At 41.6% G+C, this 14021-nt stretch overlaps 1 protein-coding gene across 3 annotated transcripts in view; it reads left to right on the forward strand.

Annotated features, from left to right (window-relative positions):
• The window catches only part of mgat4c (mgat4 family member C), a 121505-nt gene extending 107484 nt beyond the window's left edge, over positions 1 to 14021 (forward strand). For 2 of the 3 annotated variants that reach the window (XM_076984563.1, XM_076984572.1), the window contains exons 3-5: positions 8602 to 8753; positions 10197 to 10344; positions 10568 to 14020. In XM_076984563.1, the coding sequence (XP_076840678.1) occupies positions 8625 to 8753; positions 10197 to 10344; positions 10568 to 11724 (1434 nt within the window). In that variant the 5' untranslated portion in view covers positions 8602 to 8624 and the 3' untranslated portion in view covers positions 11725 to 14020. Of the gene's footprint in view, positions 1 to 8601; positions 8754 to 10196; positions 10345 to 10567 lie in introns of all 3 variants that reach the window. The other variant, XM_076984578.1, reaches the window with a different exon arrangement.

Genomic DNA, 14021 nt, shown 5'->3' on the forward strand with positions numbered 1-14021 from the left:
GTGTTAGCATTAGGTTAGCTTTAGCTCAGGCTAAAGTCCATGTATTTTTATAGACTGTAAAGTGTAGGTTCAGAGGGTGAGGTGACTAACATCTCTTGTGTAGGTTCACACAGTGAAGTCATCTTGTGTAGTGCCAGATCATGAGATCCTCTTGTATAGGGGCAGGGGCAGACTACGAGATCCTGTCTTGTAGGGGCACACCATGAGGTCTTCTTGTGTAGGGGCAGACCATGAGGTCCTGTCTTGTAGGGGCACACCATGAGGTCTTCTTGTGTAGGGGCAGACCATGAGGTCCTGTCTTGTAGGGGCACACCATGAGGTCTTCTTGTGTAGGGGCAGACCATGAGGTCCTGTCTTGTAGGAGCACACCATGAGGTCTTCTTGTGTAGGGGCAGACCATGAGGTCCTGTCTTGTAGGAGCACACCATGAGGTCTTCTTGTGTAGGGGCAGACCATGAGGTCATGGACTTTGTTGCACTACCTTTCTGGATCCATGCTGTGCTGTGCTGGCCTATTGTGAGAGGAGTCACCTTCAGTTTTGCCCCAGTCCATTCCACTGCATCAGCAGTTAGAGTGTGAAGCTGTGACATCAGGGCTGTTCCCAGAGCAGCTCCAGCAGAACAGAGCTGAGGAGCGCCAACCTCACCATTAATCTGCATTATCATGACCCAATCCTGGTGCCGTGTTAGACGCAAAACGGCATGAACTAGAAAATTTAAAAACCATTCACTTGTGTAATTGTGCAGTAAACCTCCATTGGTCTGGCAAAGTGATTTTTCTTTGGTGCGGATTCTATATTTCTATGTTTATGAACAGTTGGTGAGGAAAGGCTCAGGGCTTTAGTCCAGGAGAATGTTGAGATGCTGCAACATTGTGGATATCCTCCAAAGGATTAGCACGCTAGTGTGAATTACCTCTTTTTTATGACTTCAGGATCTTTTGCTAAAGTGTAAAGGAAATCAATTTTAAATGCATTTCTCTTGGTGAACAGAAAAAGTTGTAAACTTTATCTGAACCATTTCTAAACTTTAGCTAGATTTGAGATCAGCTTATTAACCATTTATCATGCTGCGGAAGCCATTTTCGCAGCAGATGACATAATATCTCGGTTCATGCTCTCTTAAGCCAAGTGACTTTGTGAATACTGAATGCCACGCTCAGTATTTGTCTGTACTGAATGCCACACTAAAACAGTATTATGAATCCTGAATGCCAGGATCACAGTGTTTGTAATGAATGCTACACAAACACAGTGTTTGCAGAATGGAAAAGTTGAATAATAAAATCATCAAATATGCCATTGTAACCCTTCCCACATTTGTTCGATTTCCAATCATTCACTATTGTTATAATAGTAGAATCATACACTATTGTTATTATAGTATAATCATACAATATTGTTATTGTAGAAGAATCATACACTATTGTTCCTGGTTAAAGAGAGCAGGTGAGCAAATGTCTTCAACCAGAGACTGATGCACAAGTGTCAGTTATTATAATAGTTTTATAATTATAATATTATATATATAATATTATATATTTATAATTAAAATATTATATAATTATTATAATAATAGGGTTTTAAAAACTGTGAGCAAAAATGTCATTTGTTCATTATTTCTGATATATACAGAAATACTTTCTTCTTCTTTTGGCTATTTCCCGTTTAGGGGTCGCCACAGCAGATCAAACTTCTCCATCTGAGCCTGTCCTGAGTGTCCTCCACTGACACACCAGTCACTCTCATATCCTCTACCACTGCATCCATAAACCTCCTCTTAGGTCTACCTCTCCTCCTCTTGTCTGGAAGTTCCATCCTCAAGACCCTCCTACCAATATACCTCTCCTCCCTCCTCTGTACATGTCCAAACCATCTCAATCTCGCTTCTCTAACTTTATCTCCAAAACATGCTACATGTGCTGATCCTCTAATAAACTCATTTCTGATCCTATCCTTCCTCGTCACTCCAAATGTGAATCTCAACACCTCCATCTCCCTCACCTGTCTCTTTGTCAGTGCCACTGTCTCCAGTCCATACAATATAGCAGGTCTCATTACTGTCCTTTAGATCTTTCCTTTCATTCTAGCCGACACCCTTTTATCACAGATCACCCCAGACACTTTATGCCATCCACACCACCCTGCCTGCACTCTTCTTTACCTCTCTTTCACTTCCTCCATTACTCTGTACCCTCGACCCTAAGTAGGTAAACTCGTCAACCTTCACCAAATCAACTCCTTGTAACTGGACCTGTCCACAGTCTGCCCTCTCATTCACACATACGTACTCTGTTTTACTCCTGCTCACTTTCAGTCCCCTGCTCTCCAAAGCATATCTCAATCTTTCCAAGCTCACCTCCACCTGCTCCCTACTCTCACTACAGATCACAATGTCATCAGCAAACATCATAGTCCAAGGGGACTCCTGCCTAACCTCGTCCGTCAGTCTGTCCATGACAATTGCGAACAGGAAGGGACTCAGGGCTGATCCCTGATGTAGTCCTACCCCCACTTTAAACCCGTCTGTCATTCCTACCGCACATCTCACTGCTGTCACACTGTTCTCATATATATCCTGCACCACCCTCACATACCTTTCAGCTACTCCTGACTTCCTCATACAATACCACAGCTCCTGTCTCAGTACTCTTTCATAAGCTTTCTCTAAGTCAACAAACACACAATGTAACTCCTTCTGTCCTACCCCAAACTTCTCCATTAACACTCTCAAAACAAACATAGCATCTGTGGTGCACTTAGCTGGTATGAAACCATACTGTTGCTCACAGATCTCTATCTACCTCTCCTCTACACTGTAAAAAAGAAAAAGTTGAGAAAACTCAAAATTTCAAGGCAACTTACTGCACTCGATTTTTGAGTTTTGATCCCAACTCAATAAGTTTTTAAGAAATTCACTCAGTTGAGCCAACTTATTATTTCTTGTTCCAATTATTTATTTTTCACAGGTATATAAACTTCAGATTTTAAGTATTGCCTACAAATAATTCCAAATGATTCAAGTTATGCTAATCTTGCCCATGTATATGAACCTCAAAATGTAAGTTACATACCAGGAAAGCCAAGTTTTTTAAAGTTGTGCCAACTTATTATATTGTGGCATGGTGTGGGAGAAAAAAGCCACAGACAAGTCCAATCTTATCAAGAACAGAGATTTTAATTCTCACCTCGCAAAAAAATTGGCTCGCACGGGCACAATTAGATAAAACTCGAGGCTAACTAACTTGGCCTTACACATGAAACACAAGGGGAGGTCATGAAGATGACAATGTTACACATACATGGATGGGAAACTCGGATAATGCACATGTACATAAAAAAATGGACCGGGGTGACTTAACTAATAACACACAATTAATAATCAATAATATATAACACTATACAGACATAAACACCACATAATACGCATAACAGGGCCGGAGCCGCAAGGGCTCATGGGTAATGACGTCACCCCGACGCTACAATATCTTGTTCAGATAATGTATATTTCCATGCCTGTCAAGTGTCCCGTTTTGGCCGGGAAAGTCCTGTATTTTACCGCTCTGTCCCGGCGTTATCCCGTATTTTATTTTCCAGTATTTTCCCGTATTTTCAGTTTTCAATTGTTATTTTTTTTAAAGCATTCATGTGCCGCTCCAAACAGAATTCTGTCACTAGCCTCGCGAGAACTGCTACCCAGACTACTGCTGATGGCAGTTCTCGCGAGGCTAGTGACAGAATTCTGTATGGCGCGGCACATGAATGCTTTTAAAAAAAATAACAATTGAAAACTCGCGGGTCACATTTGTAGTTCAAAACATATTTGGGGTGTTTTTTCTTCACTTTTTGCCACTCCAAAGATGTTTTCGTCTCTCCTACAGCCTCGATTGCAGCTATATGCAAATAACCGATTATGCAAATTACGCGATACGTGATTACGTCAGATACGGGAAATGTCTCGTATTATTAAATACAAAACTTGACTGGTATGTATTTCACATGTACATAAATCTCAAAATTCTATACTAAGAAACTGAAGTTGGGTCATATAAGACAAATGACAAAACACATTTGGACGTTAATATTCAGTTCAGAGTAGCGTAGGTCACTGCTTGCTGCAGGTGAAATCCATTTCAAGTTGTCCGGAGTCAAATTCTGGCAGAAATCGCAAACCCCGCCCCGTTCTCAACTAAGGAGTCAAATTGAGCATGCGCAGAGGAGTTGGCTTGGCCTTAACTAGGGTTCAACTACAATTTGTATGTTTTGACAATGCAGGTTGTAAGGTCAGATCAACTTTTAACAAGAAACTCAATAAAGTAAGCCGATCTAATTACTTTGTTATAGTTTATGGTGCAATTAATTATTTTTGGCTCAGCTAAACTAAAAATCATAGTAAGGTGAGCAATTTTAAGTTCTGTTTTTTACAGTGTAAGCCTAGCTTCCACTACTCTTTCCCAGATTTTCAAGCTGTGACTGATCAACTTTATTCCCCTGTAATTACTACAGCTCTGAACGTCACCCTTATTCTTGAAAATTGGCACCATTATGCTTCGTCTCCACTCCTCAGGCATCTTCTGACCTTCCAAGATTCTATTAAATAACCCAGTAAAAAACTCCACTGCTGTCTCTCCCAAACATTTCCATGCCTCCACTGGAATATCATCCGGTCCAACTGCCTTACCACACTTCATTCTCCAAATTGCAGCCTTTACTTCCACCTTGCTCACCTGGGGCACTTCCTGATTCACAACCTCTACCTCTTTTAACCTTCTTTCCCTTTCATTCTCTTGATTCAACAGTTCCTCAAAATACTCCTTCCACCTTCCCAAGACACTCTACTCACCAGTAGGGCTGCCACAAACGATTATTTTTATAGTCGACTAATCACCGATTAATTTTTATGATTAGTCGACTAATCGGATCGTGCGTTAATTGAATATGAAACATACAGCTTATCACACTAGAATTCAACTGCTATTATATAATCATCATTAGATTTCAGCTAAAAATAAAAACAATTAAGATCATAGTTCATTAAACCTTTAATGAAATATGCAACTTGTTGCAACAATTATTAAAATAAGTATAAGGCACTGGCTTAAACAATGCAAAAATAAATACATTAATAAAGAATTTTTTTTTTTAGGTTTTTCTTTCTTTCATCTGTCTCTGGCATCAAACGTAGCTACATATAAATCAAATTAGGTAGGTACCTGAAACTAAGGAATTATTCACAAAAATAAAGTTTTGGTCTCACTGACGTTACAGAAAACACACGAATGCGTGCTAAGGCTAATGAAACAAATCGCCATCACTAATGTTAACTTTTACAGTTACCACGATAAGTAAGTACAAAGTTAACGCTCTGTTTACAGTAACGTTAGCAGCTAACTAGCGATTTAGATTACAGAGATGACGGTCCCTCTTCATCATTGTCACAATAAGCCACAACATGCTTCAGGTGCTCGTACATCGCGGTTGTGCTGCCGTGGAAAGAAAGTTCTGCCTTGCAGATATTGCACGCGTTTCGGAACCCGGTTACGGAAAATGATCCCACACTTTTGAGTTCCGTAGCCGGGTAGCCATGATACCAGTCTGTGTAATGTCCTGGGATGTCGTCCACTGTCTACCTCGGTTTCCACTACTGCGCATGTGCGTTAGGGACAGAAAGGCAGACGAGACCGCAGCAGTATGGAGAGAAAAAAAAACACGACGCATCGACTATTAAATTAGTCGTCGACTATTTTAATAGTCGACATAATCGTGACTAGTCGACTAATCATGGCAGCCCTACTCACCAGACAACACACTACCACCTTTATCCTTTATCATCCTAACCTGCTGCACATCCTGCCCATCACGGTTTCTCTGTCTGGCCAATCTGTACAGATCCTTTTCCCCTTCCTTAGTGTCCAACTTCTCATACAGCTTGCTATATGCCTTCTCTTTAGCTTCTGCCACTGCTCTCTTTGCCTTACGACACATCTCCTTGTACCTCTGTCTACTTTCTTCATCTCACTGAAAATCCCAATTCTTTTTAGCCAACCGCTTTCCTCTCAAACTTTCCTGAACTTCCTCCTTCCACCACCACGACTCCTTGTCTATCTTCCTCTGTCCTGAGGTCACACCAAGTACCTTCCTAGCCACATCCCTCACTGCATTTGAAGTCTCATCCCAGGTATCCAGAACACCACCACCATTACCCAGTACCTGCCTCACCTCATCCCTGAATTTTACACCACAGTCCTCATCCTTTAACTTCCACCACGTGATCTTAGGTTCCACTCTCACTCTCTTCCTCTTCTTCACCTCCAAAACCATCCTACATATCACCATCCTATGCTGCTTAGTTACACTCTCCCCTGGTAACACCTTGCAATCACCAACCTCTTTCAGGTTTCGTCTCCTACAGAGGATATAGTCGACCTGTGTGCATCTTCCCCCACTCTTTTACGTTACCCTGTGCTCTTCCTTTTTCTTAAAGTAAGTGTTAACTACAGCCATCTTTATACTTTTAGCAAAATCTACCACCGTTTGTCCTTCCGTATTCCTTTCATTAACACCATATCTACCCAACACCTCCTCATCACCACTGTTCCCTCCACCATGTCCATTTAAATCTGCTCCAATAACCACTCTCTCTTCTTTAGGAACCTGCAAAACAACTTCATCTAACTCTCTCCAGAATTCCTCTTTCTCCTCCAAATCACAACCTACCTGAGGAGCATAAGCACTGATGACATTCATCATCACCCCATCAATCTCTAACTTTACACAGATCACCCTGTCACTTATTCTCTTTACTTCCACTACACTCTTACTAAATTCATCCTTCAGGATTACCCCTACTCAACCTCTTCCTGTCTACACCATGATAGAAGAGTTTGAAGCCACCACCAATGCTCCTGGCCTTGCTCCCCTTCCACTTGGTCTCCTGTACACATAGTATATCTATCTTCCTCCTCTCTATCGCATCAGCTAGCTCTCTCCCTTTACCTGTCATAGAGCCCACATTCAACGTACCAACTCTAACCTCTACCTTCCTGCTCTGCCTCCTCTCCTTCAGCTTCAGAATCCCCCCCCCCCCCCTCCTCCTCCTTGTCCCAACAGTAGTCCAATTTCCACTAATGCCCTGTTGGACAACAGCACCAGTGGTGGTCGTTGTTAACCTGGGCCTCGACCAATCTGGTATGGAATTTCTGTTTTTGATCTGCATCACTTGATTTGGCGCAGTTTTTACAGCGGATGCCCTTCCTGACGCAACCCTCCCTATTTATCTGGGCTTGGGACTGGCACTAAAATACACTGGTGTGTGCACCCTAGTGGCAGAAATACTGAAATGCTTAAAGGTGTGGTGTGAATACATTATCTGCCATTTGTTTAGGGAGCAATTGACTGCCCTCTCTCCTGCTGTAACAGAATGTTGGTCAGTCGGGTCAATGCATATCTGGCCCAGGAATCTACCAGGTGGGTGTGCTGTGTTCTGTTAGTAGTCCCTGGTGGTTAGCAGTGAAAAAAGACCTTACATAAGGGCTCTCAAGAACATGCTCATTTTATTGCCATTCTTCTCTTATTCAGTGTAATATGACGTTAGAAAACAGTCAATGTCCCTCTGATGCAATTGCAGTGTTTTCATCTGGGCTCAAAGATTGTAACTGCAACATCCACTTCTTGGCTGCTGAAGTAATCAGACTCCATTCAGTCTAAAATAATCAGACTCCATCCTCCTAATAACTCTAAGGGTTAGTTTTCCATTTCTACCCATATTGGAGGGAAAACGGACAGATGATTCGCTCTGGGTTGAGTCTGCTAATGATGAGTGTGCCTCGATAAAGTCAGTGATGAGTCAGTGGTGTGGTGTGATGTGATATATGTGGGGAGCACTTTTTGAAATGGTTGTTGGTGTTACTACCACTTTTTGAAAGTGGAAATATGAAAAAATTTATGTTTTCCTACAAGCTGCTTCATTTTTTAAATAATAATTTTAGTAATAATATGCTTGTTTTAGTCAATAAGACCAAACATATATTCCTAATGACAAAATCAGAAAACCTTTGTGCATTTCTTTTGTCACACGATGCCGAGATAATAACGTGGCTCAACTGAGATTTCATGACACTAAGCCAGATCATTTTAAATCAAAATGAACAGAAAACAAATGTTCTACATTATATTTTACACAGTAAAGTTGATTTTGACAGTATTGTTGTGATTCTGCACCAAAGAAATAAGCTTCTTATAATGATTATTGTGAATTTGCATCTCTTTTCTACTTTGTCATCCTCTTTCTTGGCGAACTATTACACATGCTAGTCACAGACAGCAGCAGACACGTGTTTGTGGACCAGTGATCTGCACAGGGTTTCTGCCTACAAAGCTTTTCACTGCAGAAACTTTGATCCCAGTACATATCATGGATATTTGGTTAAAATCTATTTCAACCAAATGAATCAACAGAGTTTCTTAACGCTTGGTGTTGCCAGGGGGTTTGGGGTGGAATGGTGAGGGGGGGGGGGGGGGGGGGGGTTTACTATATTTAACTGCATGGTGATGGTTGTAGTTCTGTTTTCACACCAATGTTGTCTGTGTTTCTCTGTTGGCAGATCTGACAGGTAGCGTCCCCACCATGAGGGCTCTGCTGAAGTTCTTGGAAAAGATGAGATGTTTCCGGAAGCGCTCCACCATACCCTTCCTGGTGGTGCTCATCACCTTCCTGCTCTTCATAAACCTCTACATGGAGGACGGCTATGTGCTTGTGGGTGCTCATCCTTACCGTCCAGGTTACACAAGCACAGACCAGCAGAGCACATTTATATAACCTTCCCCTCTGCTGCTTAGCTACTGAACAGCGTCAGGGCCATGCACTCCTGGACAGGCAGCTTTTGATAAATAACCAAACCGCGTAAGGGAACGATACTTGTCTAATAGACTGTAAAAATATTGTGCAAGTTGACAAGGCTCAAATAGTGTATTATTCCCCTTCACTGGGAGATGTGTAAATGAAATGGCTTCACAGGTTATAATGCATATATCCAGGCTGTTTCTGAAGACAGGTGGAAGACTGCTATGACGCGTAAATACAGAAGCATCCTTCACAGCTGGGACCCTGTCTGGGAGCGTTGCTTCCAGTCGCAGTCTCATTATTTATTTATTTACTTTTTTAAATGAGCAAATCTGTTAAAGTAGCTTTCACATTTTCACAAGACATGGTATAAAGTTGGTGTAATCATATGTGTTGATATTGATGTTGAGTTGCATATGTATAATTATCAGTACGCCAGCTGCATCATGCTTAAAATTTTATGATGCTGTCAAAATTCGGGAGGCTCATCTGTAATTTATGAGGCCAAGTTTATGATCAAAACACTGGGATCATAACATGTCATGCATTTGTATTTTGAATTATTTAAGAGTTTTTGACTAACTGGATTTCTGAGGATTTTGAGCCATTATTAGTAATGTGTGTACTCTGGCCATATTAAAAAGTATTACAATGGATCTTTTAGTCAACTGAAATTGTATTATACTAAATAATGTTGAAAAACTAAATTAATTTAAAATTGAGAAAATTATGTTGCAATCCATGGCCTTGTTTTGCTATTCTTATGGAGGGTCTGTTAACACACACTGGAGAAATAAGAATGTGTCATTTTCCTTGAGTCTACAGCCCAGCTACATAAAAACTACTCCTGAGTCCACACTGGGGTAAATAAACAAGTGTGCTGTCTGGAACAGAATCTGTAATCTGTGAAGTTTACATTTGATCTGCAGTCACCAGTCACAACACAGTCAGCTACATTCATCACCCACAGCAGCCGGCTGTTGCATTCATGGTTTAGCTTGGCCAACATGGCATCTGTTTGAGTAAAACTAACCATTTATCAAACTCCAGCCTCAAGCTGTTGGATATGCTGAGTGTGCTTGGAGGAAACTCGATAACAGACAAAATAAAAACCCAAAAAGGGAGCCTCTTCCATCAGTTTAAAAGTGCGGCAGTATTTCACTTTTGTGTATTATTTGATTGCATAGTATTGCTTCATGGTGTTTTTAAAGAGGCTGTCTTTACTGTAATCAAGCAGATCTTTACTGTAATCAAGCAGATCTTTATTGTAATCTAGCAGATCTTTATTGTAATCAAAGAGATCTGCTACCCACCAATATTATCAATGCGAATGTGAGTATGCTGTTCTCGTTGCAGGAGGAGGATAAACGTCAGTTAAGAGAGGCCTCTCTGCACCCGCTGAATTCTGAGCGATACGTTCACACCTTCAAAGACATCACCAATTTCTCTGGAGCTATTAATGTGACATATCGCTACCTGGCTGGAACACCTTTGCCTCGAAAAAGTATGGTTTATTTATTCTTTTGTGTATGATGTAGCTCATAAAGAACGTTGTGTGGTGTCTCTTTTGAACAAGGTTCAAGAAAAGGAATAATTCTTTAAAAGAACTGAAGTTGTGAATTTAGTTTGACAAAATAAAACATGCAGAGGACTGTGCCATGATAATACTTATATGTGAGTGGTTTTGGATAAAGCCTTTACTTACATCTTTTTTTGTCCTTTATTAGAGTATCTCACAATTGGCTTGTCATCAGTGAAAAGGAAACGAGGCAACTACCTTTTGGAGACCATCAAATCCATTTTTGACCAGTCAAGCTATGAGGAGCTCAAAGAGATCATAGTGGTGGTCCACCTGGCGGACTTTGACCTGGCTTGGTGTGAGAGCTTGGTCCAGGAGATTTCCAGGAAGTTTGGCCACCATATTATCGCAGGCCGTCTTCTGGTTATCCATGCGCCCGAGGAGTATTACCCATCCCTGGACGGGCTGAAGCGGAACTACAACGACCCCGAGGACCGAGTGAGGTTTCGCTCCAAACAGAACGTGGACTACGCCTTCCTGCTCAACTTCTGCACCAACCTCTCCCACTTCTACATGATGCTGGAGGATGATGTGCGATGCTCACGGAACTTCCTCACTGCCCTGAAGAAGGTGATTGCGTCAAGAGAGGGCTCGTACTGGGTGACGCTGGAGTTCTCCAAGCTGGGTTACATCGGGAAGCTTTACCACTCTCGAGATCTTTCCCGACTCGCACACTTCCTGCTCATGTTCTATCAGGAGATGCCTTGCGATTGGCTGTTGATCCATTTTCGGGGCCTCCTGGCCCAGAAGGATGTGATCCGCTTCAAACCATCTCTCTTCCAGCACATGGGATACTACTCGTCTTACAAAGGGGCTGAGAATAAACTGAAAGATGACGATTTTGAGGAAGACTCTCTTGATATTCCAGACAACCCACCTGCAACGCTGTACACGAACATAAATGTGTTTGAGAGCTACGATGCAGCCAAAGCTTACAGCAGCGTGGATGAATACTTCTGGGGTAAAGCCCCTTCCACCGGTGATTTCTACATCATAGTCTTCAACAAGGCCACCAAGATCAGCAAAATCAAGATCGCCACCGGGACGGACGATCGGCAGAATGACGTTTTGCATCACGGAGCTCTGGAAGTTGGAGAGAAAGTGGTAGGCACCAAAAAAGGGAGGCAGTGCTCCTCCTACATCACGCTGGGCGAATTCAAAAACGGGAACATCGAGGTCAACCACGTGGACCATAAGATCGCTTTTGACATAGAGTGTGTTCGTATCGTTGTTACGGCCAACCAGAAAGAATGGTTGATCATCAGAAGTATAAGCCTATGGACTACACAGACTCCAAGTCAGTAAGAACTGATGCGGATCGTTACAGTAACCATCACACAATGGCACAACAATTGGTTGTTCAGTTTGCTCTGTTTGTTTCACTATTTATTCCGATTTCTATTTATAATATTATTTATTCTTTTTTTAATATCAGAGAACCCTTTGGTTCACACTTTAAATATATAAGGTAGTACATGCCAAATGTCAAAGAAGCATATTTTTCTGATGACTTCACCTCCAACACTTCAAGAATGAGAATACTTTCTGGCTAATCCTTTCTCCCCCTGATTATTCCATATCTCTTCAGCTGAAACCCCTAGCAGCCGGGCTGTCCAGGTTTTGTTCACAGCAGATTACTCATTTTCAGCCGTAGTCCTTGGAAGTGTAGTCACTTGCCCATGACATGCTGACACCTCTGCCTCACAAATTAAGCATTTCCATGCAAAGGTTTGTTGTTGCTGTTGTTGTTGTTGTTACTTTGATTTCTAATCTTTTTTCCCTGATTTTTTTGTAGTTTACAGTTTATTTTATCATTCCGTCACATTAGCAAGCACATGGTCAATTCAGCACTGAATATACAATGTATTGTGGCATGAATTTAGTCGGCAGTTGTTCTTATTGTCTTCCCTTTGAGTGGTAGCAAAAATGTCATTTTATTCAATCAACCTTAGGCCCGGAGGGTCACCTTTAGACTAGTGTTTCGAGATTGCAGTGTGTAGTTTGTCGGTGTGTTTCTTTGAAAGCATGGCCCCATCTCTCCCCTCACACGTCCTGCGCAGGGTCGTGATTGGACGGTACAGTGGTAAGCGAGGTAGACCTCTTCGTTTTTTCTCGTGGCTCTATTTTGCCTCAGCACAATATTGTCCAAGTAAATTGGATTTTGTTTTGGTTCTCCCCCAGTTCTCATTCACAACAATATCACCTCCACCCCCACATGTACCCCCTTCCCACGTCCTCACATCCACCCCTCCTCCACCCACACAACCACCCCACATCCAACCTCACAACCACATCCACCCCATCCCTACCCTCATCCCTACCCCCCCATGCACCCCCACATCCACTACCACCCCACTCCCACCCACTCCCACCATATAGAATATACCTTACATATAAAATCGGACCAATTAACAGTGCAATAACAAAATAAATGTTTACATAGTATTACAGGACAAGTAAACAGCATACTACCATCGACACAGTGGCCATACTCTTCCCTGCCATGTCTTAACCCTGGTGAGAATCACACCACCTTTTCTTGATCAGGTGAGGTTTTTCCTGGATGAATGTGTGTTTTTCTTTGTCAGTATAGAGATGAACTATCATAAAACAAGAAGTGCTGGTCCTTAATCAGAGCCAGCTTAGAGAGTGGCAGGTTGGTCTCCAGATTTAATCTGACAGGATTGCTGGAAGGACGGCTTCATAATGAGCTACTGGAAAACGTGTCGCCCAGCGGTGTATGACGCACTGGAGGAGGCTAGGGCTTCATTTGAGGTTTTATTATTTGTTTCCAAATTGTCTGCACTTTGAACCTGATTAAGTATTGTACTCTACTCAGTTTGTAATTTGATATAAAAGCTGCTTTACAACAGACGACATGACGCCCAGTGCGCAGCCTCAGTCTTTGAGTGAAGAGAATGTCTTTTGATGTATATTTGTTGTATTATCTCATCACATCATTTGTCACATGGTACTGTATGAATATTGTAAAATGACATATATTTTTTTACATGTATCATTAGAACTGTTTGCCTTGTATATTGTACCTAAATACAAATTGAATCAAAATTGTGTGGAAACAGAAATTAATGCCATAGATCTGGGGAAAATATTTAGTTATGTTTTTTTCTGTGTACAGTAGCCCATACAAAAAAGTATTTTGTGTGCGCAAAATGCATGTACGTACGCACATCTCACACACACACACCCATATGCACACACATCCACACACCCATATTCACCTGGCCCTGTGTCTTCCCATGTTTGCAGCCCTGCTTTAATTTGACCTACAAGTGTTTACAAATTTAAACAGGCCCTATTTTGAACACCCCCATCATCGCCAAGAACATATTAACTTATTTGACATTTAAAGAAGGTTTAGACTCTTGAACCAGTCACAAATGTTATTGGCTTTTACCATGACATGACCCAAGGCAGAAGTGAGTTCATGCATTTTTCATCTATATATCTGCATGTATTGTGCCATTTTAATACATACTTAATGAATTTACTGCATTTGGTGTCTTTTGGGTGTATGCCCTTGGTTTGCTTCATTGTTTTAGTGTTTTTGTTGCAAATATAGCACACAGTATAAAATTAAT

This window comes from Brachyhypopomus gauderio, chromosome 2 (assembly GCF_052324685.1).
Source record: "Brachyhypopomus gauderio isolate BG-103 chromosome 2, BGAUD_0.2, whole genome shotgun sequence".
Lineage (NCBI taxonomy): Eukaryota > Metazoa > Chordata > Actinopteri > Gymnotiformes > Hypopomidae > Brachyhypopomus > Brachyhypopomus gauderio.